The following is a 27,340-nucleotide window of genomic DNA, read 5'->3' as shown; positions in this document are numbered from 1 at the left end:
TTAGGGTTGAGCATAAATTGATTAAAACGTGTTCTCCAATGTTTCTGGTTTCCAGTTGTTTTTCTGATAGAGGCTCGCTAAAGAGTGTCATGCAGTCCAGTGGTATAACCAAAGATGAGGATGTGCAGCGTGACTTGGACAACAGCTTGCAAATAGAGGCATACGAAAGGAGAATACGAAGGTTGGAGCAGGAGAAGCTGGAGCTGAGCAGGAAGTTGCAAGGTACGCCCTCTCACTTTCCTTTTATGTTGCTTTGTGATGGAGCAACAGAATGTTTTCCAGGTTGGACTAAACAAATTGTTTTGCTTTGTTCTTCCGGTTCAATTTAAAGAATCTACCCAGGCTGTTCAGTCCCTTCATGGTTCTGCTCGCATAACAGCAAACACAAACCGGGATAAAGAAATTAAAAAGCTAAATGAGGAAATTGAGCGCTTGAAAAACAAAATAGCAGGTATGTGTCTGGCATGTTTTAATAAGTTTTTCTCTATTTTTCAAAAAACAAAACAAAACAAAAAACCAAAGTAAGTCCAGTGGTAAAATGCTAATCATCATAGCAGCCTATTAGATGTGAGCCTCATTCTTTTTTACTTCTGGATATTTAGCTCAAATACCAAGATGGCTCAGTGTGTAAATGCATGAAATATTACATTATGATACAGCTTTGGAAAGTGTGGCAGGTGCAACCTTAAGCAGCATTTAGATTTTTGAACAAAAGCTTATCTTTCTTCTAAAGCTTCCTTTACTTGATAGCAGATTATTCCCACTGGGGAGCCAAGAATAAAAAGCAATTTGTTCGGCTTCACTTAGATAATTCTTTTGACTTCTATCCTTTCTATAAAAATCCCAGGATATCCTCTTCTAATATTTTCCCCCAGAAAGGGGCAAGCTTTGAACTTTGTACAAGTGCCATTCATTTGGAAAATTTTAAGATGCAGTGTACAATATATCGCTTATGATGTCTACATCAGCTATGAGGAAATGTGAGAAACTGGCTGTTTGATGTGGTCCTTCATCCATTCACCATTCTGAGAACCCTCAGTTTTATATGGTTATGCCTTTGTAACTGGTGACTCTCTTTTTGTTAGTTAGTTAGTTAGTTAGTTAGTTAGTTAGTTAGTTAGTTAGTTAGGTATCCACGGTATGCACCTGAAGTTTCTTTTTGTGAGACAGTAGGGTAACTAGAGCGGGGCAGTAGGAGAACCTGCTCCAGGTGCAACCTTAACAGGGACACAAAACAATCAAAGGTTATTGAATATATTCAACACCTTAAATTAATCTTAATTTATAAATAACGTTAAATTATAATTTACATATCATTTTGCTCAGAGGCTCAAGTCAGATCCACAGGCCAGGCTGATTGGCACCATTGTACAGGCAACTCCCCATTTATGCATGACCTCTTTGCGTACACACTCAGTGCTGGGAACCTGGAAGTGGAAGTTGGAAATGGGGAGCACTTCCTGTCTTGCGAGGAGACCCTCTCCAGAGCCTGTAGCCATTATCTTTGTTTGTTGAGCCAATCAGCTGACGGGCAGGGAAGCAACTGCTGCTGCTGTGCTGCCCCGCATATCAGCTGTTAGACAGGGAGGTTGAGCAGCTCAACAAAGCCCTTCCTGCCCCTCTGGCTCACGAGGAGACACTCCCCAGAGGCGGAAGAAATGGCGGCATACAATACTGAATCTCCTATGAAGTGGCTGCTTTTGAGTGGATAGGCTACATTGCAGTATTAGAAACCAAGGGGTGGCTGTTGCTAACAAGTAAACACTCACCAGACTTGTAGTCTTGTTTCTCTCTCTCTCTCTCTCTCTCTCTCTCTCTCTCTCTCTCTCTCTCTCTCTCTCTCTCTCTCTCCCCCCCCCCCCCCACGTAGAGGTATTTCCCATGAGGTACCTTTCAACTTTGGAAAAATAAAACTTTTTTTTGCTGGTTTATAGTTAGCTGTGTTGAAGTAGCCATAGTTGTAAATTTGGGTGAAAATCAGATGGATGGAATTTGAGGGATCAACCGTTTTCTGAACTGGGGGTAGGGGAAGGGCTGACATTTTCCCACAGCTATCCACAGACAACAAACCTGCAAGTTTTGTCCACAGAACCAGCACCACTGTAATCTTCTATTTTACTTCGAGTATTCAAGATCCAATTTTTCTTTAAAAAAGAAAAGAAAGGACCGCAGTAATATCATGTAACCTGCTTATATCTGCTCATAGGCAGCAGCTAAAATTGGGGAAGGAAAGATAACTGTTTCCAAAGGGGCAATCCGGTGGGGCTTCTGCTTCTGCCAAAACTGTCCACCCTCTTATACTCGAGAAAATGAATTGTACTTTGAGTTTCTGACGCATTATTTTATATACCCACTCCTGCTTTTTTCCTTTAAGGTTTCTAGTCCTATTGTGCTAGCATGGAAACTTGAAAATAAGTCAGCAATGAAACGTCTCTTTGGTGGTAGGGAGGTTAAGGCTAAGTCGGACTAGAGTAGGCAGGGAGCTGTGATTACATTGCCTGAACTAGTTTCTTGTTCCTTTAAATGACCTGTACTGCTTATCTGACCCTAACCTTAATGTTTGCCCTTCCTCTTCTTTGCCCTTCCCTCTTCTCTAGCTCTGCATGCACAAATGGGTTTTGAACGTGTGTGTCTCTTAAAAGCTACTTAAAAGTCATGTGACAAGCTGCTTTCAAAAGCTATGGGACTTTCAAGCGCAATTTGAGATATGATGGGGACTGTTGTTCAAGCAAAGCCACAGTGGTCTTATCTAAAATAGCTTTTTGGATCTCATTCCTTGAAAACATGAGTATTGAAAGCAGGTTCAGTATTGTTGAAAGAAGCAGATGGCAAAAATGCTTATGTTGCATAATTTATTCTGCCTTCAGAACTTGGAATTCTTTGGTACTGGGACTGAGGTAGAATTTGGATTGTATTTGTATTTGTCGACACCGTGTACGTTGAGCTGTGGATGGGACTTGGGGTTTTGCCAGTGTGTGTTATGTTAGAGAGAAGAATGACTGAGTTCGCTCTGAACTACCCAGTGTAAATTGTTCTTGGCAGAGAAGAATGCAGAACTGCTGCATATGCCAACTGAGCAAAAACGCTATGGAATAATTTTCCCTTTTAAAATTTATAGACTCAAATAGGCTAGAGCGGCAACTGGAAGATGCGGTGACGCTGCGGCAGGAACATGAAGACTCCACCCACAAGTTAAGAGGACTTGAAAAGCAGTGCAGGATATTTAGGCAAGAGAAAGAGGATCTCCATAAGGTATGAAGTATAGAAAATTCTTCAGTCCAAAGAAATGGGTGTTGACTAGGGAATGCAAGTATAAAAGTGGTATTGCTAGCAATGTGGAACATTATGTGGAACTCTCACTATAGAGAGTTGTTGTTTGTCATACTTGTATCCTGTCCTTCTTTCATGGAGCTCTGGACAGCATACATGCAATTGTCCCATTTTACCACTGCATCAACTTTGTAGTATAAACAAAAAATAAAAAAACAAATTCCTCCCAGTAGCACCTTCTCTAAGGTGCTACTGGAAGGAATTTTTTTATTTTTTGTTTTGACTACGTCAGACCAACACGGCTACCTACCTGTAATTTGTAGTATAAGCTAGGCTCAGTATGTCCATGCTACCAAGCTTCATGGGAACAATCAGAAGCCAAATCCACTTCTCCTCATCCATTTGACCACATGTGCTGTAGTATGGACATGGGGGAAAGCAGCCTTTACACCAGATTTGAGCATTGGTCTCTCTAGATCAGTCTTGTCTTCAGTGACTGACAGCTCCTCTCCCAGTTGGACTCCCAAGCCCTACCTGAAGATGCTGCGGATTGGATCTGGAAACATCTGCCACTGAGCTATAGCCCTCCCCCAAAACTGTTGGGCAGGGGCACAAGTTAAACTTGTTCGGGGGGAAAACCAGTTACCAACTGCTCCTCGGGAAGGGCCCCGCCATTGCAAATAGGGTACTTAGTGCAGTTGCTGTAGGTGTATAGTTATAGGGACTGCTGGCTGCACACCAACAATGCAGCGAATGCATGCATCCAGCTCATACCATTGTTTTCTTCCCACGTGAATCTCAGTATTACGTTTGGATTCAGTGAGCATTTATTTGAATGTGTACCTCACACAAAGACATCACATGATACTTTGTGCTTGCTTACTCTTGGTTTCACATCAGCAAAACCCGCATTGGATAATACACCGTAATGCAAAAAAACTGAACCACCTCTGGGTCCTTAAAAGATGGCAAGGATGTGATGTGTCAAAAAAGCACTGGAAGAAAATTAAGAAACAAAAAAGAACTTAGGTTATGGAATTCCTCTCCATCCAGGATTCCTTTTATTGAATTATGTGGGAAGATTTGGTGGTATGAAAACATAAAGCATTAGTTTCTTAGATGTTAACTGCAGCAAGAATATTGTTTGCCAAGTCATGGAGATCAGCTAACACACATCCATTCTTTAATGGATGGAGAAACTTTGGGAATTTGCTGCTGTGTCCAAATTAACCCACAATCTCAGATTTAGACAACAAAAACAAAGGCATGATAGGTTTCAAATGAGAAGGAATACTTTTGCTGAATACAGCAAAAATAAATGGTAGTGGTAGTGGTCAAGTGTAATGCCCAAGTATCCAAATAGTGTTAGATGAAATTAGTTATTTTGTTTCTTTAGCAGGACAAAATTATTTTCTTCATAATACTAGCGTTCTGGTTTTGTTTAGGTTTGAAATATAGTCAAACTTGCAGCTTGCACACATTTAACTTGTGTGATTGTAGTATTATGCGCTTGGCAGCTGTCCAACTGCAATCACAGAAATTAAACACACATAAATTGAAGCTCTCCACCTTGCGTGGGGAGGAGGGGGCAAGACCCATTCGACACACAAGCTTCTGGGAAGGTAAGGATGCTTGTGTGGGGGCTGTTCCGGCTATATGTGATTTGGGCTGTACACACAATCTCCAGAACATAAGCCCTGTGCAAGTTGTGAGTTGACTTTATTATAATGGAATATAAATGTTGATATGTTGTATATGTAAATGAATAACTTAAAGAAAAGGATTATAGAGGGGAAAAGATGAGAAAATGGCTTCATAGGGCAGAATTTCTAAGCACTTTTGAGGGATTGACCAGTAGCACTTTTTCCACTGAGAATGTCCCTGAGAACTGTGATAGGTTATTGTGTCAGTATCAGTCCCATTCTGTCCCTATTATGCACAGTGTTTAATAATAATAATAATAAAGCACACATCGTTTAGGGTTTGTTTTTTTTAAGGCAAAATAAAATAAAATGGAGCCATATAAAAGAGAGCAGCATTCCTCCCACCCCAGACATACACTGCAAAGGCTAGAGGCAACACAAGAAAACTAAAGGGCTGATGGAAGTAGGCTGTGTATAAGGGCTCCCCAAGCTATTCACAGCCCCTTTTCCCTTTGAGGGAGGGTGGAGTTGCTAAAGCGCTGCTCAGGTTTCTGGTGTCCTCTCTAGAGAAAAAGGGTAATCACTAGCAGTAATCAGCTCTTGTTCCCTGTGGTGTTTAACCCTTTTGTGTCCTTTGGCTCGTGGGAGTGACCGTCCTTCTGCCAGGGATTTCAAGAGAAGCTTAAGCACCAGCTTATAACCTCCTTTTGCCCCTGGGACTGGCTCTGATCCCCACCACATGCAAGTGAACACCGCAAAGCAGAAGCACACACAGGGATAAAAGAATTTATCCTATTTATTTTTTCTTTCTTTTTAGAAGGTTGAGTACGATTGAGGAAAGGGAGGAGTAGGGAAGAAGGGAAATGGAGAAAAGGAGAACAGAAAGAAGCAGAGATGACAAAAGAGGAAGAGAAGTAATGGGATGATGCTGGGAAGAGTGGTTCAAGAGATATGATGAGAGACAGAAGAGGAAAGGGCGGATGTATGAAAGAAGGGGAGGGAGAATAGAGGAAGGTGGGAGGATGGAAGCATACAATACATTGGGATATCAAGGTGATGATATACAAATACTACTGCTTATATACTGCCAAAATGCCTGTCATTATTTTGAGAGCAGGGATGGGGAGAGGTAGGGATGAGGACGTATATTGTCAAAATGTGATTTTGCAATAAGATTTAACTTCATGCTCAAGAGTGTTGATCTCTGAACACTTGTTTGGACCTTTCTTTTCACCAGCAACTCATTGAAGCGTCTGAAAGATTAAAGGCACAGTCCAAAGAACTAAAGGATGCCCATCAACAAAGAAAGCTAGCAATGCAGGAATTCTCAGAGCTGAACGAGAGGATGGCGGACTTGCGCTCCCACAAGCAGAAACTATCTCGACAGCTCCGTGACAAAGAGGAAGAAGTGGAAGTGATCATGCAGAAAATTGACTCCATGAGACAGGAAATCCGTAAATCTGAGAAAGCGAGAAAAGAGGTAGCTCGGCAGGGTACTTGAGGATAATGGATTTCAGCTGCTATTTTAGCTTGAAATAGTTACTGTGGCTGGGTTCCACACATACAAGCAGCTGGTTTATTTCTTCATGCAGTCCTTCCACACCCCCTCTGCCCTGTGGGGTTGTGTGGAGAGACATAATGTGTGAGCCAGCTATTCCATGGATTCACTTTGCTAAAACTCCTGCTATATCACAGTAGCACGTTCTGGACCATAATTTGAGCTTCCTGTTTTTCATCTCCCTCTCCCTCCTTCCCTTCGTCTGTCTGTAAAGGAGAGAAAGCAAGCAATGAAAGAACCAGAAGCACTAACTTTTTTCTGTAAATTATTATGTTTATAGTTAAATGCTGCAGTCATTCTTTCCTTATACTGAAGTTTCCTAGCTACCCAGATCTGTCTTGTTGATCTTGGATTCCATGTTTCCCTTTTTAAAGTAACTGGCTCCTAGCCGGCTACAAAATATAGTGCATCCATGAGATGGTTAAGGCATGAGGATGCGTCATAAAGACACACGTGTGTGTGTGTGTGTGTGTGTGTGTTCCTTGGAAGTTTCTGAAAGTTGGTAGGATTGGGAATATATCATCTTCCAAAACTGTTTTTATCTTCTACTCCTCTTCTTCTGTGACCCTTGTCATCTAGATTGTAAACCTCAAGATGAGCATATGTCTCCCTTTCTGTTTTTTTGTAGCTGCTCTAGTCATAAAAATAATAAGGGTTAAGCTATAGCAGTTTCAATAACCAGGCCTGTTTTCCTTTTTATAGCTAGAAGCCCAACTTGATGATGCAGCAGCAGAGGCATCAAAAGAGCGTAAGCTTCGAGAGCACAGTGAGAGTTTCTCTAAGCAGCTTGAAAGTGAACTGGAGACCCTAAAGGTGACATTATTTGAAAAGCGTCTAAGCCATATAAGAACAGCTTCACTTGACAAGGGGTAGTAATCCAGATCTCCAGGGCGTCCCATGACAGTTGCAACTTACTCATTTCCGAAAAACAGCTTGCCAGAATGCACAAGGCCCGAGATTTGGTTCTTCAGCATATATTGGGCATTCCAACAAGATATTTTTGGATCTAGGCAGGATAGGTAGTAATCCTCCCTGTCTCACAATTTTAATTTGAGAAGCAACCATTGACATTGACACATTTCTCATGCCCATCACAGGTTGACTACTTTATTTTGTTCTTTTATTGGTAGACCTTTAGATTGCCATACAGGTTATGGGTTTTTCTTGGGAAGTTTGGAGTAGTGCAGGAAAAACCCTCACATAGCACATGTGTACCAGCTCAGAATTAGCCTCTTACACAGCCCAGACAAGATTTATTTGCTGTATCCTCTTACACGGTCGCCCCACTCCCCAAAAAACCTAAATCTGTACCACAGTGAATAGATTTGCTTAGGTGTTTCAGGCCCTCAGGCCCAGGAGTGCAGCGCAAAAGACAATATGTTAATTAAAATAGTAATTAAAGGGGGGGAAACGCCATTTAAAAGTTGGCTTTCACAATATGTTCAGATTGGGACTCCTGCAAATGGCTGGTGCTGGGAAAAATACTTTCAGTAAATGGGGAACACCTAACAAGAATGATGCCCAAATAGTGGTCTGTAATTCTTCAGGATGCAAATAATGTATGTTCGTGTGTGCTTCATGGTTCTAAAGAAAGTGGAAAGTCAGCATGATTATGAGACTAGAGTAAAACCTTTCTCCTTTGACATGCTAGTTTTCTACATGAAGGCAAAATGAATGAAGTATGCAGTTCCCTCCCCTGCAGTCTGATGTGGACTGTTTTCTGCATGTTTTAGTCTGCTCTCAGTTCATGGCTTTCAGAGAGATTATGATGAAGCAAATGAGATCTCTAAGCTATGCAGAGAACAAATAAATATGCATGCGTTTATACCTCATGGTATTAAGGAGATGAAAAGTGTTTTATGTCACTGTGAACAAAACTAAAGTCTCTTAATATTGAATGTACTGTATTGTGGTATTGTCTGTTTGGCTTTTTTCTGCTCTTGTGCAGATAAAGCAGGGAGGTCGTGCTGCTGGCGTGGCCATGCATGAGCATCAGCAGGAACTGGCCAAAATGAAGTCAGAGCTTGAGAAGAAAATCTTGTTTTACGAAGAGGAGCTGGTCAGGCGAGAAGCATCCCATGTCTTGGAAGTAAAAAATGTGAAAAAGGAGGTGCATGACTTAGAAAGCCATCAGCTAGCACTGCAGAAAGAGATCATGATGTTAAAAGATAAATTGGATAAGGCCAAACGGGAGAAGTAAGTTCTGTGTACAACTGCTTTCTTGGAAACATCCTTCCCCCCCCCCAATGTCACTATAAATAATGTGGCATCCAAAAACTAAATAAGATTTATGTACTCAACTCCATAAAAGGCAGCAACAGTTTCTTTGTTCTGTGAAATGGCATTTACATGATACTATTTCACGCTTGTAGGCACAGTGAGATGGAGGAAACAGTGGGAACTATGAAAGAGAAATATGAGCGAGAGAGAACCATGCTCTTTGAAGATAACAAGAAAATAACAACTGAAAATGAGAAGGTAAATTGTCATAACCTGTGCCCACGTGGCTTCCTCCAGATGCTATGGACTTCAGTTCCCATTAGCCCCAGCATGCATGGCAAATGGTAAGGGGTGATGGGATTTGTAGTTCAACAACAACTGGGGGGGCACGTTGGCTACCCCAAGATATCTTATGTTTTATTTCTATATATTTCAAATACCATTTTAAGAGTTCCCTGCCCTGCTCCTAATTCAAGAGAGGCTACAAATAATTTTTAAATAATACAGTGGTTTTAATTGTGTGTGAAAGTCTGACTATTCCATGTCGAATGTGAAAATCTGTGTGTTTAATCTCTGTTATCAAAACTGAAGAAACCTTCAGTGCTGCTTATACATGTAGTTTGCCACTTAACTGGGTTGGCTTAATTTGACTGTTTGGAAAACAAAATGTTGCAGGAGGTTTTACACATTTGCTGCAGGAGGCTGAAAGTTACATTAAATTACAGTTATGAAAACTTCTAACTTTCTCATTGCAGCTTTGTTCCTTTGTGGATAAACTAACATCACAAAACAGGCAGCTAGAAGATGAACTTCAGGATTTGGCGGCAAAGAAGGAATCTGTTGCCCACTGGGAAGCTCAGATTGCAGAAATTATTCAGTGGTATGTGCATTTTGAGGATCCTTTGAAAAATAAATTAGTGCTGTATTAGCAGAAGGAAGGCTCCCATAGAACAGAAATGTGTCATCTTGTAGATGATACATTTCAGAAATCACACCCTGCCACAAATATTGATTGATACATACTGGCTGCCTCGTTTTTATTACCATTACAGGAACTTTATTAACCTTCTATGTCAACTGATTTCACCAAAGTGAGAATGTCTAGGTCATGCATTAAAAATTAATTTGTATTAAATGAAAAGGTTGCAGCCTGGCTGTTCATCAGTTCTTTGTTTCCGTTCTTCTTCTTTCTTTCTTTTAAAAAAAAGACAACCTTAAGAGTCCTGTGCTAGACTTATAAATGAGACAGTGTATATCCTTCAAAGATTTTTTTAAAAAATTCACATCATAACACAGACACAGCCTTTTCCAAAAGGAGTTTATAATGCTCCTAACAACCACATAGGCACAATCTCAACACACACTGTGAAGAAAAAAATGACATTTTCCGTAAGGGTAGGGCAGTCTTATCTGATGGAAAGAGCTCTTTCTGTTGAGTCACAAAGAATCATAGAATTGTAGAGTTGGAAGGGACCATGAGGGTCATCTAGTCCATCCCCTGCGATGCAGGAATCTTTTCCCCAGTGTGGGGCTCGAACCCACGTCCCTGAGATAGTCTCATGCTCTACTGAGTCTCATGCTCTACCAACTGAGCTATCAAGTGGACTAAGAATATCAAAGAAAACGGTTTCTCCCTTTGCTCCCAGACTAGCACTGCCTGTTAAGCAGCAATATCTCAGTTAGGCTCTTTCGTGGTTCTTGCAAATTGTTATTTTATTATTGCTTTGGGCTGTTTACAAGTTCTTAATACATTCCGTGAACTAAAGGGGAAGCTCATCCCCTTTGCAGTGCTCTTCACATGACCCTGCCTGTCCCATCAAGAGTAGCTCTCATCAAACAAGGTTGGCCCACTCTTAGTACCTCAGAGATGGGAATTCACAGGCCATCACAAACTCCAAATTTCCCCTGGCAATAAACTTTACTGCTTAAGTATTGGCAGAATGCAATTATCTCCACAGCACGAGTGTTACAATAGGTCTACCCCTAGGATGGTTGTAGGGAAAACTACCCTGGCTGTGTCTGCTGACTTTAATCCTGAACATTTTCATGCAATAAAAACAACATTTTATGGCTTAAACACTGGGACTGGTGATAATATGTTATTGAATGCGTGTGTGTGCCTGTGTCCTTTATCGATATAAAGGAGTGACTCTTTATGATTGTGCACTAGGGTGAGTGATGAGAAAGATGCCCGTGGCTATCTTCAAGCTTTAGCTTCTAAGATGACAGAAGAACTTGAATCTTTAAGAAGCTCCAGTCTGGGATCAAGAACATTGGTAAGCATGAATAACTTAATTGGTTAACTGGAAAGCTTTACAATTTGAGGTCCCTCCAATTTTGTATATCTTCAATGAATCTAGAATGTTGTTGTGCAACCTGCCTTTGATATTGCTCCCCTACCCCATCCTGACTTCATGCAAATCCAGAATTGTGATGCTGCACTATAGATCCTCCCACAGCGCTTGCATGATGACATTCTTATATTTTTGTTATATATAGAGAAAAGGCAGACCATTCCTCCCCCAAAGCCTCCCTCCCGCATTCTCCATAAGAACATAAAAATTGCTTTGCTGGATCAGGCCAGTAGTCCTCAACAGCCAGCCTACTAGCAGCTATAGCCCTTTCCTTTTGATATTCCACCAACAGCTGCTATTCAGTGTCATGTTACGTGGAGCCATCCTGACTAGTAGTCATTGATAGACTCACCTAAAAGCCAGCTGAGCTAGTGGTAGTCAGCACATCTTGTGTCTCCAAGTTCCACAAATGACTCATATACTGTGTGAAGAACTGCTTCCTTTTTTCTGCACAGAATTTCCTGTCAATAAGTTTAATTGGTACTGTACTGCTGGGGGGGGGGGGCATTTCTCTTACTGATTTCCCAATGCCATACATAATTCTATAAATATCTATCATGTTCCCCTTCTCCAGGTAATGTCGTTTTAAACTAACCTCCCTACAAATGTTTTAGCCTTTCTTCATAGCAAAGGTGCCCCAGCCTCCTGATAGTTCTAGATGTTATTTTATGTACTTTTTCCTGTGCTACAATGGGTATTTCCTTGGGTATTTTTTTGAAAATTACTGGGCTATTCTTCTATCTGTGTTTCACTGTATTTACTTATTTAATGCAACCCAATTTGGGCTACCTTTTTGAAGGAAGAGGAGTGTACAAAGTTTGAATCAATGAAAATGAAGAACCACATCATTCAGTGAATTTTAGAAGGCAGGAATGGGATGGTATCTAGCATGGCAGCCCTGCTTAGAGAAGTTCCAAATGAGGATAGAGCGTTGCCCCTGGCAATCAATAGCTGAAGGAAGCAGCCCTTCTCAGGAAATAGATTGGCTTAAACAGCTGGTGCCTTTGCCCATTCCCATCTCCCTTCTCAACATGCTGGTTGTTACAGCTGAATTAGCCCTAGGGAGAGGAATTGTTTCTCCTATTGGAAGCCAGGGGAAGGGTGAGTCCCAGAGCTAGTTTCCTTTCTCGTACAGTCTTTGGACAGTGTCATTGTTTACTGCCTCAGTTGCTCTTTAGAGACTCTAGTGTAACAGTCTAATCTGTATAAAAACATTAGAATATGAAAGAAAATGTCAAATGTAAAGCTAAAATGGGAAAATGGTGATTTTATCTGTTTACAACGGATAGCAGATAGTTCCACAGTGAAATGAATTTTGGCAAATCATCAATCCAATAATTGCCTCTTTGAAGCACCTTTGAAGCAAGTTTTTAAACTTTTCCTTGGCTTTATTTGTTTCTGTATTTACATCCATCCTACCAGGCCACCAGGGGCCCTCAAGGGCAATATTTTGCTTAATTCATTCTCTGGGGATTTTTTGGTCAGCTTTTTGCTCTCTGCTTGGTTTGTGTTTCAGCTACATTTTCCAGCTGCATTCTACCCCCACCTCCCCAATTTTCAAGTTGGAATGCATTACAAATCTTGTTCTTCCCTGAATGCCGTCTTCCTTTTAAGATCTCATCTCCCCTCCACCCCTACCTCGCTAACGATGATGAATACAACTGAAGCTTTTTAATCGCTTTTAATATTTAAACACATGTGATAAATTCTTTAGCAGTATTAACCATTGCTTTTTGCAATAGGACCCACTCTGGAAAGTGAGACGTAGTCAGAAGTTGGATATGTCAGCAAGGCTGGAGCTGCAATCTGCTCTCGATGCCGAAATACGTGCCAAACAGCTGGTCCAGGAAGAGTTAAGGAAGGTTAAAGATGCCAACTTGTCCTTTGAAAGGTAATGTTTCAGATCACTCTTTAATTTTGCTTTTCTAATATAAAATATGGCATTCATGTAATTCTTTATGTAATTGACTTTTTGATGCAGATTTCTGAAAGTACATGTATGTGACAGGGAGTCTAGCAGCCCAAAGCCTTTGCCTTGCATTACAGTGTAAGCATAGCGGCCTAGATTAGCCTTTGACCAGCCTGGTGCCCTCCAGGTGTTTTGGACTACCAGCCTCTGTCAGCCACAGCTAGCACAGTTTTTGCTAGGGGTGAGTTGTAGTCCAAAAAGTCTAGAAGGCAAGAGGTTGGGGAAGATTGACCTAGATCCAAAGAACAATGCAGCTAGTTCCTTCCTTCCCAAGGGGAAAACGAGGAACTCTTTCAAACTGGAGGAAGCTTTGAAAAGCAGTTTGGGATTTGCCATTGGGGTTGTCGCTCTCAAAAACAACAGTAAAAAGCCCTTTGGTGAATTTGCGTAACTTTTTGTATCCTGGCTAATGCCCTTAAGTCTGTTTAGAAAGCAAACTGTTAAGTTGTGGGTTCCTCCTCCTCCTCTCCCTGCTTTTCTTGCAACACCTTCTTAAGCTTTAACAATAGGGATGTCAACCATTTTGAAACCAGGGGTTGAAATGGGCAAGCATTAGTCATGGTTAACATTTGTATGGTTATAACGCTTAGCCCATGGTTTTTGACTATTAGCATAAGGGCAGAGAGGAAGAATTGCACACAACATAAGCTGGGGGAAAGAAGCATGTAATTCTATGGCCTGCTTTTCATTTCTCAGTTGTAAGTCATGATGGGTGGATGGAGCACAGAACCCATCCAGTCATATTTTCTACCCGCCTCCCCAATACACCTTTCACCTCCCCACACCTCCGCACCATTTCCCATATCACTTCCATCAGCACCTGCACCACAATGGCTGCTTCTCTTTCAAGGGAAGAAGTAGCCCTGTTCCTAATTTCCTGTGTAGGAGGAAGAATTGGGATTGTGAGAGACGGAGGAAAAAGGTGACCAAGCAAGCAGTCATTTCCTTCCTCATAAGACCCTAGGTCAAATTCCAGCCAGGAAGCCAAGGCATTCTAGCCAAGAGCTCTTGCATTGACTTTTGTCATAGTGCATGCGGGAGGGGAGTGGGGGCTGTTGGATAGCCTGTCGTTGTTTTCAGCAAGCCCTGGGGCATCTCTGCTCCCTGTTAGAGACTTGCAGCATGTCTGTTGCTTCCTCCAGCCAGCCAGCATGTGCAGGATTATGGGTCACGAAAGTGTCATGTTGTTAGGAAGTGTCACGATTTTGGCAACCTTTTTTGAAGCTGATTTTGTACATCTGACACGTGGCTTCTCTTTCTGAAACTGGGCAGTGTAGCAACCTAGAGCTTGAGCAAATCCACATCCATTGGAGCCCCCCCCCCAGGGCAAAGAAAAGTGTTTTGCTTTATTATGTTCCAAATGTTTCAAGGTTTCCATTTCACCATTTAGCAAACTAAAGGAATCTGAAACAAAAAATCGGGAACTCTTGGAAGAAGTTGAAGCTTTAAAGAAGAAGCTGGAAGAGAAATACAGGACGGATGCAGGTAATGTAGACACTAAATCCTGTTGAGACCCTTGTCTCGCTGTAGAATGTACAGTAGATATGACTGTTCTGTCACTAGATTCAGGTAGGTAGCCGTGATGGTCTGATGCAGTCTAAATAAATAAATAAAAATTTAAAAAATGGTCCAGTAGCACCTTAGAGACCAACTAAGTTTTTTTCTGGGTATAAGCTTTCGTGTGCATGCATACTTCTTCAGATACTCTGTCACTGTACAGCTCCCTGGTACTCTGGGGACCCAGAAGCAATGAAAAAGGCCAGATGACAACTAGAAGACAGGTGGCAGAAATAGCTTCGAGGTCAACCAAGCACTGGTTATAATCATTCTTACCTGGTGTGGCTGTGAGGACAGCAAACATACATTGTGCCTCCATGGCATCCTCAAATAGTCTTCCAGTGGAACTATACAGGGTGGCCTAACAGTTGTCCATGGAGGAATCAACACTGGATCCCTCAGAGGTCTGTTGTGCATGGCACTTTGAGGATAAAAGTCACTCACCTTGATGTCATGACTATGACAGTTCCTAGTGAGGCCTCCAATACAACATCTTCCCCTGTTTTGTGTGGTCAGTTTCAGATTACGAGGCCTCAAACTGCTTGCAGTTACGTATCCAACTAAGTGCCCTCTCAATCACTGTCCTTCATGACTAATCAAATCAAGACAGCAGGGTATGACTGGTTGGGTCTGGAGGTGATTTACATGCCTTTACACAAACGAGTGGACTCCACTGCCCTTAAAGAGGCCATTCCTTAAAAAAAGGTCACCCGAATACAAGCAGTTTGTGACAGCTTTCCACTAGTTGAAAATGCCCTGTTTGGGGGAAGGCGATCAAGATTCAGACATTCTTGTAAGATACGCATTATCTAGACCCATTCCAGACAAGGTTCAGCCAGGCCTGGCTTTGGAGTAGGCTTCTAGCAAACGTCAGGTGGGCACCTACAGTATTGGCATTAAAGCACCTGCTTAAAACTCAACTTTTCACCCAGGCTTTCCCAGAGGGGTGATCCAGCTATGCCGATGGTTTGCTCTGAAGTACTAATTTGTGATGCATTTTGTAGTTGTTTTAGGAATATAATTTTATTTAATACTGTTCCACCCCCATGATGATAGTTGCAAATTAAAAAAAATAATTTAAAACAGCAGGATGATGGCTAATTAATTGTGCTTTCTTTTTCCAGGTCTCAAACTTTCAGACTTCCAGGATTCTATTTTTGAATACTTCAATACATCACCTCTTGCTCATGATCTAACTTTCAGAGTGAGTATTGGCACCATTAAACCTTTGCCTAACGCAGTGCACACGAAACATAGTGAGTTGGGATGTTACAAAGGAGCGTGGAGCAAGAAGGATAGCCAGATCTATACTGATAAATGACATAAAGTTATGAGTGAGAAGTGAGGTAACTCTGTTTTTCTGATGGTACCATCAGAATTGCAAAAAAATGAGTCCAAAGGAGGTCCAGAAGGAGGAATTGAGGAGTAGAATGGCAAATGCAGTTCAACATTAGCAAGTGTAAAGTTAAGCACATGGAGGAGAAAACTCCTAATTTTGCATAGATGCCAATGGGATCTGAGCTAGTATTGATGCTAGGAGTATAGCATCTAGATCAAGGGAAGTAATAGTACCACTGTATTCTGTTCTGGTCAGACCTCACCTGGAGTATTGTGTCCAGTTCTGGGCACCACAGTTCAAGAAGAATACTGATAAGCTGGAACGTGTCCAGAAGAGGGCAACCAAAATGGTCAAAGGCCTGGAAACGATGCCTTATGAGGAACGGCTTAGGGAGCTGGGTATGTTTAGCCTGGAGAAGAGAAGGTTAAGGGGTGATATGATAACCATGTTCAAATATATAAAAGGATGTCATATAGAGGAGGGAGAACGGTTGTTTTCTGCTGCTCCAGAGAAGCGGACACGGAGCAACGGATTCAAACTACAAGAAAGAAAATTCCACCTAAACATTAGGAAGAACTTCCTGACAGTAAGAGCTGTTCGGCAGTGGAATTTGCTGCCAAGGAGTGTGGTGGAGTCTCCTTCTTTGGAGGTCTTTAAGCAGAGGCTTGACAGCCATCTGTCAGGAATGCTTTGATGGTGTTTCCTGCTTGGCAGGGGGTTGGACTGGATGGCCCTTGTGGTCTCTTCCAACTCTATGATTCTATGATTCTATGACTTCAGGTCTTAGTGGATAGTTTAGTGAAGATGTCAAAGCACCCATGAAGAAAGTAAATTCCATGTTAGGGAAAGGATTGAAAATAAAACTGCCCGTGTCATAATTCCATTTCATCAATCAATGGTGTGACTGCACTTGAAATACCGTTAACAGTTCCGGTTGTCTCACCTTGTAAAGGATATTGCTAGACCTGGAGAAGGTTGAGAAGAGTGCAGCCACGATGACCAAGGGCCTGGTGTAACTCCAAGGAGTTACATTTGGGCCTTTTTAGTTTAGGGGGGAAAGGCAAGTAAGACATCATAACAGTGTATGCAACCAAGTGGATACCGAACCTAACGGTCAGGGGTACCTTGCAGTATTAATTTTGTTGTTGTTGTCTAGTCGTTTAGTCGTGTCCGACTCTTCGTGACCTATAACGTGCTTATTTAGCCTCTGTTCCCCTCCCTTGAGCTGTCTATTAAACCCACCTCCCATTAAGGCTAAACAAAGGGAGAGCCCACCTGTGCCCATTTTTCGGGCCTCTCATATCTGTATTCCATCTCTCTCTCTCTCTCTCTCTCTCTCTCTCTCTCTCTCTCTCTCTCTCTCTCTCTCTCTCTGTGTGTGTGTGTGTGTGTGTGTGTGTGTGTGTGTGTGTTTCATCCCATACAGCAGGAGTAGTTAACCTGTGCCCTCTGGGTGTTGTTAGACTACAACACCCATCAGTCCCAGCAACCTTGGGAATGGGCCAGATATGATAGCAGTTGTATTCTAACAGCATCTGGAGGGCCACATGTTCCTCAGCTCCATTCATTTATTTCTCTCTCCGTTGGAAAAGGGATACATGACGGTGTTACTAAAAGACGGATGGGTTATAGAAAAATAAAATCACAAGAGCATCCCCGAAGCTATGCTACTCCACTAAATTATCCAGCAGACCAAGCAGACTGCAAAACCTGTCAGTTACAGCTTGCCTGACAGGAAAAATAGGCCCTTTCTTCAGCTTTTAGGTGATGTGACTGAAGATTAGTAGCTAGACACGGGAAAATATATAAATATTCTGTTCTTGATAAATTCACCTATTTAAACTAATGAGTTCTGTGTTTGTCAGACACACATACTTGAGCACAGTTTGCATTCAGTGTCCTTATCTATACTTAATGGGTTGCGTATTTGTTTTATTGCATGGAAATTCATCTCTTGATTGAAATGGGATTGGAATGACCGTCACAAACAGATAAAAGAATGTTAACAATTGCCTTGCTTGATCAGACCAAGCGATCAAATAATTCATCAGTTGCAAGCCAAATGCTTAGAGAAGGTCACAAGATATAATAGCAATATAATAAATGCAGTGTACAGTCATATTACAAATTCAGCACATTCATATTCACGATGAAAAAGGAAATCTTAATGAAAGTATTTTTTATTCTCTACCACTCTGCATGTTTTATAGAACAAACTCCCAAGTCAGTAGAAATCAAGAGTGCTTAACCTGACATGACTAATTCTGTATGCCACTTTGCTTTCCTCGGGGGATGTATGACTTACTTGCAGGTGCCTAGTCATCTGCATCTGGAATTTCATAAAGCCCAGAGAGGATACGTGTCACAACCCAGCTCAGATAAAAACCTGTATGGAGTTTGGGTCTACGATTTCACATGCGATCACAATTATATCTATTCTTGCGACTTCCTGGCTTTCCTTATTTCCATTTCAAACTGCATGTTGGTTGCCAGGGAAAAGATAAATTGGCTGCAAGTCTTTGTAGAAAGGCTGCTTGTATCTCACAGAAAGTGGGCGCTGGTTTGTTGCTCTTGCAGAAGGATGTGCTGTGTGCTGCTCTCCACCCACTCTGCAGCCTCTTTGAAAACAAACTAGAATGCAAACACAAGTTGTGCCAAACCTTAGCTGAAACAAAATGAAAAAAATTCCTTCCAGTAGCACCTTAGAGACCAACTAAGTTTGTTATTGGTATGAGCTTTTGTGTGTGTGCATACTTCTTCAGATACAGAAGTCACCAGACCTTATATATAATGAGAGGGTGGGGAGGGTATTACTCAGAAGGGTGGTCGGAATGGGTGATTGCCCTTCAGCTCTCTATATTGGACAAACAGGCCAAACCCTACACCAAAGGATAAATGGACATAAATCTGACATCAGGAATCACAAGACAGAAAAACCAGTAGGAGAACACTTCAATCTCCCAGGACATTCTATACAAGATCTCAAAGTAGCTGTCATATTGCAAAAGAATTTCAAAAATAGACTGGAAAGAGAAGTTGCTGAATTGCAACTTATTACCAAACTTACAACCATGGAGAGACCTGGTCTGAATAGAGACATTGGAGTCTTATCTCATTATACATGATAAAGCTATTTTTTCGCCATCTCACCCCTTGCTTTTTCCTGTAAGACCAATTGCAGTCGTTAACAGTCGTTGAGAGGTTACCACACCTATCAGCCAATCACCCATTCCCACCACCCTTCTGAGTAATACCCCTCCCCACCCACTCACTATATATAAGGGTCTGGTGACTTCTGTTTCAGTGTATCTGAAGTGTGCATGCACACGAAAGCTCATACCAGTAACAAACTTAGTTGGTCTCTAAGGTGCTACTGGAAGGATTTTTTTTATTTTGTTTGACTACAGCAGACCAACACAGCTACCTACCTGTAACCAAACCTTAGCTGGGAAGTAGAAAGATCTTTACTATATTAGATCTAAAAGCCCTTTATAGTGAGATGTTGAATTTTTTATGAAGATCAAATATCTGCCTTCATTATATACATCTGCAGGCAATGTTTATTATTGTATGTTGCACTTACTCTTGAGTTCCTTACCTCATTTGACCTCGCAATAGCAGCTGAGGCAGATCAGTATATTCCAGTATTACAGATGGGAAAAGGAGGCTGAGTGCTAGGAGCTTCCCCAAAGCCACTCACTGAGTCAGAGCTGCTGTTTTCTCTCGCAACATTTTGTTGGTTGTATTCGATAGCAAACACTATTCAGATGTATTATGAGGAATATTTAATATTGGTAATGCACAGTTTGGGAATATCAGGAAAATGTTGCCTTTGCAGTCTGCAAACTTTGCCAACTACTAACTTACCTAGTTAGTTTGCTAATAACCCCTCTGATGGTTTGTTGCTGGGTAAAAAGTGATCAATTTTATCCTCTCATATCTATTACAACAAGGACAATGTTTCTTCCTCGTCTTCATCTTCTCTGCTAGCCTTTTGGGAAGAAGTAAGTTCATGCTGATGGCTTTACCTCCCTAATCTGTAACCTGTATGTGTAAAATTGCCATCCTAAACTAGTGACCTTTTTTTTTTAGTTTCCTTTATACGTGCTTCTTAAATTATACTGAAGATTAACCAACTAAATAGAAATAGTGTCATTTCCTAAGAGTTCTCTTGTAAATTGCTCATTTAAAGTTGCTGTGTCAATTACAATGTATATTAAAGGTGCTTTATGCCTTTTAAAGCAATTTATATTATGGACAGCAGAATAGTGACAGGGCCAAAACTTTTCCTGTTTCCATTGAAACTTGCTATAAGATGAACAGCACATGGACTCTACTGTAGCATACCTATTTTCTAAGACCTTTCTTTCTCTAACAGCATCTTATTAAATACTATTATTATTAAAGACTAGCTCTGTTATGTAAGATTTCAGAGCTCCAAAGTGCGGAATTTCATTTTGGTAACAATATTAGCATTTTTTAAAGGCCCATTATTTAAGATTCAAAAAATGATTCTTCTAAATACACCTTAGCTCTGCACCTACTAATAGCTATATTTTCCCATTTAAAATTTGAATGAAATTTTGTGTGTGTTACATCTTCTAGCTGCTGAACAGTGTTTTGTTTTTGTTTTTGTTAAGTGAATTACCTAACCCAGTTCTAAATCTTAAATGAGTAAGCCATATAGTTCAGCAAAATAAGGGTTATTTTTATAACATTTTATTTCCTTTATTTAGATGCAACATAATAGTACATTTCTGCATTTTCCTCCTAAGTCTTTGGTTTTGTTCTCCCCTCCCCACCAGAAATTTCATCTTTTAACATTTTGTTTTAAAATACAGAAATCATTAGTGTACCATCTCCATATCTAATGGTCATTAAAGAGCCTTTAACAATAATGAACAAAGTAGCTACAGTACTGTGTAAATCTTATTTTATGGTGATTGGGTGGGTGCATACACACACATACAGAGAGACAAAAACACAGTGTAATCACACACCTACTGTATGGAGGTAAGTCCTTGCCAGGCAGATCTGATTTTGTCTGTTCCTACAGTCAGTTAGAAGTAACCTTCAAAGGTCTTTGAAGGCCATGTATAATACTTTACCGGTACCTTAATCTCAGAATGAACTGATAACTTCACAATTTTGGGGTTTTCAGCATTAGCCAACTCCACTTATATAATATAGCTGTGGCCTTTTTTGGTGGAGGGTTTCCTTTTAGAGTGTAGGCGTTAACTAGTTTGACATTACAGAGCTCAGCAGAATGTTCTACACAAAGCATTTTCTGAGCAGACAGGCTCTTGTGCCCCAGGTGAACTTGATTTTGTTCTGCTACTCAGGGATCCGTTGCTGGAAGCTAACTTCCTTTACTCTCTCCTCTCCTCCAATCCACTCTGCAGACAAATTCCGTTAGTGAGCAGGAGGCGCAGGGTTCTAAAGCAGAGGTCTCGCCATCGACATCTGTTGTGAGTGCAGAGCAGCAGCAGCAGCAAGAAGTAAGCCGCCGTTGTTTCATTAATCCAGATTAAAGCATTTTGGGGAGCCCTAAATTTATAAATGTATGTTTACAGCCATCAGTCTGCAAGAAAACGTTTTCTTTCCTCGCAGCTTCTTTCTGTGTTGACTTGCGCCAGTGTTTAAATGTACATGCTTTGTGAGATCCCTTTTGTTTTGCTCCCCTTTCCCTGGGTCCCTGTGTATCGCTGAGCTCCATCTTCTTCCTTGTTTACCTTCTGCTGCTTGCTAGAGTGCAGGCTTTCCTATGAGTCTTTCTGATCTGCAAACCTGCTTCTAGTAAATTTGGAACAGTGCTGCGTTTTGTGGTATCGGCTCTTACTCACCTTCAAAAAAGATACTCGAGTTGTTGCCAAACCAAATGCATATTGGATCCTGGAAGTCTTTAATTGCTCAACTGTAGTTTTTTGCAATTCAGGAACCAAATCGGCTTCAGAGGATGCCTGCTGCTCCTTCCCCCACCATTCAGTCCATTTCTCTAGCTGTACCAAAGGTAGGGGGCACTTGTTGACTTGTTTTGCTTAGAACTTTTTTTTTCGTGGGGGGTGTAGATATGAAAAGGATTGTATCCCATACATAAGCCATCTGTATGTTAATTTTGTCTGAGTTCGTCATTTTCATCTGTTAGGATTATTTTAAATTGGTCCTGCATGGCTTGTTACAAAGCCTTATGGAACCCATTTGCCAGGTGTAGCAGCCCAACAGGTCTGCTGTCTCCTTGGGACTGTAAAAACAATGGGGTTGTTAAGCACACAGCAAGCCAGTATGGTGCAGATCAGCTGGGTATGATTTTGTAGGCTGCAAGTTGTGCAGGCTTGTGATTAAACACTGCTGTGTGTTGTGTCCTTAGTCATTGCTTTAGTTTTGTTGGGGTGCCGGAGTAGATTTCCTTTAGGTTGCAGGTCTGGTCTGCTTGGTCTACATATAGTTAAAATTTGCCACGATGCAAAATTTTATTCAATGCTAATCCACCACAATATATTTTCTGTGTTCATTTTAAAATTGTTACACACCCGTCACCATGAAGCGTGGGTAGCAAATATGCACACACACACACCCCGGAGAGAGAGCTTTCAGTGCTGAAAAACCATGGAAAGAACCAACTTCAACACAGTGGATCATTGTACACATAATACTAAACAAAACCAAGGCTTAGTAAAAAATATTGATCACTTCACTCCTGTCCTGGTCCTGCTGCTTCCACTCTACCCAGAGCTTCCCTTAGGGCTTTCCACAGACATCTGGACTAGATGGGCATTTAGCTTGACCTAGCAGTATTCTTACCACGTTCTTAGCTAAGTCATGGTATGGCATAGAGTTGCATCTGAACATGGGCTTGTGGCTTGCCTCCCTTAGACAAACCATGAGCAATAAGTCACCTTGGCTGAAATCTAGAACAAGTCAAAGCAACCAGTGGCCTAGGTTCGGATGTAGCACTAACCCAAGCCACGTATATAAGGGCAAACTTCTCTGCCCTCATATAGGTGGTGAGATCATCTCCCGGTGGCAGAGCAAGGGAGTCCCAGTCTCAGAACTGTGTCGTCCACTGCTTCCACCATGCAGCTAAGTGTAGGAATGAAAATGGTGTGATTTGTCTAGAGAGCATATTTTTTAGCATTACTTCCTACAAGCGTTGTGGTTAACAAGGGAGAATTTGAACTGCTAGATCTCTACATATTTTGTAAGTTGCATTGAATATTATTTCAAAAAGATGCCCAATTAATAATAATAATAATTTCAGTACACAGTTCAGGAGTAATGGTTTCTGTTGAAATTCCATTTCAAGTAAATGAAGGCGTAACCAGGGCCACCTCTTCAAATCATGGTCCACTGAAGTGGGAACTTCTGCCACTGATACAATTTTACAATTACTTGTCATTTTATTAACCTTTTGAAAATGTTATTTACCCTGAATTTATATTCCAGCCTAAAGCTCATCAACTCAGTATCAAATCCTTTTCAAGCCCCACACAGTGCAGCCACTGCACCTCCCTCATGGTGGGATTGATTAGACAGGGCTACGCTTGTGATGGTAAGTTGGCTTAAGTCTTCTAAGTACTCAGAGACCTAACAGCATAATGTTTACATCTTCATTGCAGCAAGACAGTTACCTGGAGGAAATGGTTATATGCCTCATTAAAGCAAAAGGCTGGGTGATGTAAAATAGAAGTTAAAAGCGATTGCAAAGGAGCTGAATGTGATTGTCATTTGCGCCATTTGAAGGGTCAGCTGTAGAAACGAGTTACTGTATTTTTTCACTCCATAAGACACACCTGACCATAAGACGCACTTAAGTTTTTAGAGAAGGAAAACAAGAAAAAAATATTCTGAATAAATGCCGCTGGCTTGTCCCTCCCCCCGCCCCTCTGCCGCTGTCAGCGGTGGCGGCGGCGGGGGGAGCAGCCTGCTTTCGGGCTGCTTGCCCCTCCCCCGCCCCTCTGCTGTTGTCTGCGGCGGCAGCGGAGGGGGGAGCAGCCCAATTCCTGGCTGCTCATCCCTCCGCCACCGCTGGGAGCCATGACTTCGGCAGCAGAGGCATCCCTCCGCTCGAGGGATCCCGCTGCCATCCAGTGTCTTCGCTCCATAAGACGCGCAGACATTTTCCCTTCATTTTTAAGGAGGGGGGGGGGGAGTAGGTCTTATGGAGCGAAAGTTACGGTATTTATGTTACTAATGTGAGCCCATAAAATTTTCAGGAAGAGTTAAGAGAGGATTGCAGGGGTTCCAATTCCATTTCGACCCATAGAGTTGAAGCTGTGTTACCAATCACATGTGTCAGCTGTTTTAATCGGAAAGCCTCATGATAGCAATACACTGTACTTGTATGATGCTGTGCTCCTTATTTTTAACTGAACTTTAGGTTTTATTGTGTAACAGCAAAGAACTTTGACAAGTTCACCTTTTCTTTCTTAGTGTGTTCATTTGCATGCCATGTTTCCTGCAAGGACAGCGCACCACAAGTCTGCCCTATACCTCCAGAGCAAGCCAAGAGACCCCTTGGGGTAGATGTTCAAAGAGGCATAGGAACAGCCTACAAAGGCTACGTCAAGGTAGGAAAATTATACAGGAGCAGAAGCAGGGAGAGAATTATGATTCTAACAGTAGTGTTAATTGAACCCCACCTATCTTTAAAAACACTACTGTGTTTTTACCCCAAAATCAGTAGTTTGATTGGCATAGGTTATTAGGTACAAACTCAATTAATTCATTCAGTGCCGTATTAAATAATAACCTTCAAGCTTGGAAGTGTACAATAAAAGCACAGTATATTGTGTAATAATTTCTTCACTGCATTTTGCTCAGGTGGGGTATAAAACCTGAAAGGAGAGCTTTGTTTATTTGACCTGCACTTCAGGTCATAGATATATAATACATTTTATTCTTTACTGCTTTAGAAAGACATCACCTTTCTTTCAGGTTTCATACCCCACTTCAGCAAAATGTAGAGATTAGAAAAACGGATTTGGTTTAGTTAAACAGGAAGCAAGGGTACTGAAAGAACACGGTGTACCAAATTCATCTGTGTATATTGGTTCCTGTTGTATCTCCTGATGGTTTTGGTATGCTTTTGGTTCCTATTGCATCTCCTAAAAAACATACTGTAATTGTGGTGTGGTCTATGAACTCGTGAGGCCCACCCGGCATCAAAGCTAGATGGAAAGTTGCACATGTAAATAGCTTTGTCACTTAACTAAGCAGCAGGCTAGGGTAAAAAATAGCTGTTGCTTTTGAGAGACGCGCAAGTATATATGAAAAAAGAATCTGTGTGTGTTTGATATCACATAAGATGGGGCATTAGAATTCCAAGCTGAAAAGTCCCAACTGAAAATACAAACTTTATGCAGAAGCTAAAGGGAAGAAAACAAAATGCTTGCTTTGTGTCATTTTAGTGTACTGCTTCTTTACAGCAGCAGTAGCTGGAAGGCATTTGATAATCTTAGTATATTACAAAAATATTTTTCCTTTGGCGTACGGCTTAGTATCTTCTGCACTAGTATCTGACATGCTAGAAGGGGCAAACTGCATAAGAGGATCTTCCCTAGAATTGTGCCAAAAACCCATTCTCTCTCCATCCATCCATCTTCCCAAATTATGATAAAGCCCCTGAGGCTTTGTTTACAATTCATAGTAATCCCCTTAGTGCTAATCTTTATACTAGTGAGCACAGCAGGTGATTTGATAAAAAGTTCTGGAAACTGGCAGCTGGATTGCCACAGACTGAAAGTTGAGAAAGAATTCTGGGAAAGGTGATAGAGGTTTGTTTCTAGCTAAATTTTAAATGGGAGAGCTAAATGTTCTCATCATCTTATGCTCTCTTTGATATTTTCCAGTTGCAAGGCTGAAGTGCACACATCCTGAAGTTAATTTTTTAAAAGGGGAATGTTTTGTAAAAGAGGAATGTTTAGAAAAATCTGTCTTCCCTGGAGTTTCTTTACGTATATTTCCAGACACACTAGCATTTCTATGCTTGAATTCACATATGACTATGCATGCAGTTTGGTTTCTTATAGCTCCATGATCCATAGCACTCCAGAGTTCATCATGGAAGTCATAAGTCCTTCAATAAGCACATCAGGTTTATAGCATAATTCTCAATACATTTGCACATGCATCTAAGCTCATGGAACTCATATTCTGTACAAGAAATTGTAGCACTATAATAAAAAATTACAGCACCAAAAATTGTAGCACTAAAAATCAGAGTCAAATGTAGCATGGAAATGTGCTCAAGGGTCCTGCTTCTACTTTATCTGCTAAGATGTGAATGGTGTATGTGCACCTTTGTTTATTTACAGGTTCCAAAGCCAACAGGAGTTAAGAAAGGATGGCAGCGGGCCTATGCAGTTGTCTGTGACTGTAAACTATTCCTCTATGATGTACCTGAGGGGAAATCCACCCAGCCGGGAGTGGTTGCAAGTCAAGTCCTAGATCTCAGGTTTGTATTGGTGTAGGCATTTTTGGTGATAAACCCCATTTCCCCCCCATTTGCATGGTAAATTTATGCTGGATTTTTTTGGGATACAATTAAAGCAATCAGAAATTGGCATACAACTCCTTAATCTTCATCAAAATAGTGTACTGTGCTTTGTTATTTCAGGGAACTTTTTGACAAAAGGACTATGTTGGTCTGCAAAATGACGTTAGAGTGAGCCTTGCATTTGCACATGTTGTTGCTGTGTTTGTCTGTTCCCTCTCCTCCTCTCCCTGCTAAAATCTAATGGTTTCCCTTGTTGCTATAACTAGCTTATCTGTACCCAAGGTCTGCCTGAACTGCTCAACCAAGAATTAACACCAGTTCATGTGTTAACGTCCTAGGGAAAGGAGGCTGTCAGCTTTTGCTTTAGCTGTATTTTTAAATAGGTGTGAAATCCAACACCAGTGACTTGAATTATTTGGTTTCTTACCAGAGATGAAGATTTTTCCGTGAGCTCTGTCCTAGCATCGGATGTTATACATGCAACCCGCAAAGATATTCCTTGCATATTCAGGGTATGACTATTTGATCTGTTTGTTCAAATATGGTTTTTATTTTACTCTCATACCTTGCTTCAGTGAATGATTGATAAATAATTGTATTGTCTGTCTCTAGTATAAATCTCAGTTTTAAAACGTCCATTTAACATGTAGGTAGAGGAGTTTCTTGAAGATTAATAAATTCGCTGTAACTGATCTGTGAAGGACAGGCTGTGTGTTTACAATTTTTATATGAATAATTATTGCTTTCAGATACTAAAATTAAGTGCTCTTATCTGGCAAAAAAATTGGGACACTGCTGAAATACATTAAGGTGGTTTATGCTAGAGGTGGGCAACCTGCAGCGCCCTGCCCTAATTTCATATGAGTGAAGGAGCACCAAGGGAGATGAAGAGAGTGGGAGGAGGGAAAAGGGGAGGGGTGGGAATGCTGAAATTA

The 27,340-nt window shown here is 41.2% G+C and overlaps 1 protein-coding gene across 3 annotated transcripts in view; it reads left to right on the top strand.

Moving 5' to 3' along the window:
* Nucleotides 1-27,340, top strand: part of CDC42BPB (CDC42 binding protein kinase beta) — a 98,990-nt gene that overhangs the window by 52,789 nt on the left and 18,861 nt on the right. For 2 of the 3 annotated variants that reach the window (XM_035105480.3, XM_035105471.3), the window contains exons 10-27: nucleotides 56-222; nucleotides 332-451; nucleotides 3,119-3,252; nucleotides 6,151-6,393; nucleotides 7,174-7,284; nucleotides 8,420-8,667; nucleotides 8,844-8,949; nucleotides 9,447-9,571; nucleotides 10,862-10,967; nucleotides 12,788-12,936; nucleotides 14,405-14,499; nucleotides 15,696-15,775; nucleotides 21,313-21,408; nucleotides 21,846-21,920; nucleotides 23,354-23,459; nucleotides 24,341-24,477; nucleotides 26,224-26,363; nucleotides 26,836-26,917. In XM_035105480.3, coding sequence (XP_034961371.2) covers nucleotides 56-222; nucleotides 332-451; nucleotides 3,119-3,252; nucleotides 6,151-6,393; nucleotides 7,174-7,284; nucleotides 8,420-8,667; nucleotides 8,844-8,949; nucleotides 9,447-9,571; nucleotides 10,862-10,967; nucleotides 12,788-12,936; nucleotides 14,405-14,499; nucleotides 15,696-15,775; nucleotides 21,313-21,408; nucleotides 21,846-21,920; nucleotides 23,354-23,459; nucleotides 24,341-24,477; nucleotides 26,224-26,363; nucleotides 26,836-26,917 — 2,320 coding nt within the window. Of the gene's footprint in view, nucleotides 1-55; nucleotides 223-331; nucleotides 452-3,118; nucleotides 3,253-6,150; nucleotides 6,394-7,173; nucleotides 7,285-8,419; nucleotides 8,668-8,843; nucleotides 8,950-9,446; nucleotides 9,572-10,861; nucleotides 10,968-12,787; nucleotides 12,937-14,404; nucleotides 14,500-15,695; nucleotides 15,776-19,863; nucleotides 19,915-21,312; nucleotides 21,409-21,845; nucleotides 21,921-23,353; nucleotides 23,460-24,340; nucleotides 24,478-26,223; nucleotides 26,364-26,835; nucleotides 26,918-27,340 lie in introns of all 3 variants that reach the window. The other variant, XM_035105453.3, reaches the window with a different exon arrangement.

Source organism: Zootoca vivipara, chromosome 1 (assembly GCF_965207765.1).
Source record: "Zootoca vivipara chromosome 1, rZooViv2.hap1.1, whole genome shotgun sequence".
Taxonomy (NCBI): domain Eukaryota; kingdom Metazoa; phylum Chordata; class Lepidosauria; order Squamata; family Lacertidae; genus Zootoca; species Zootoca vivipara.
This window is presented reverse-complemented; position numbering and strand designations above follow the sequence as displayed.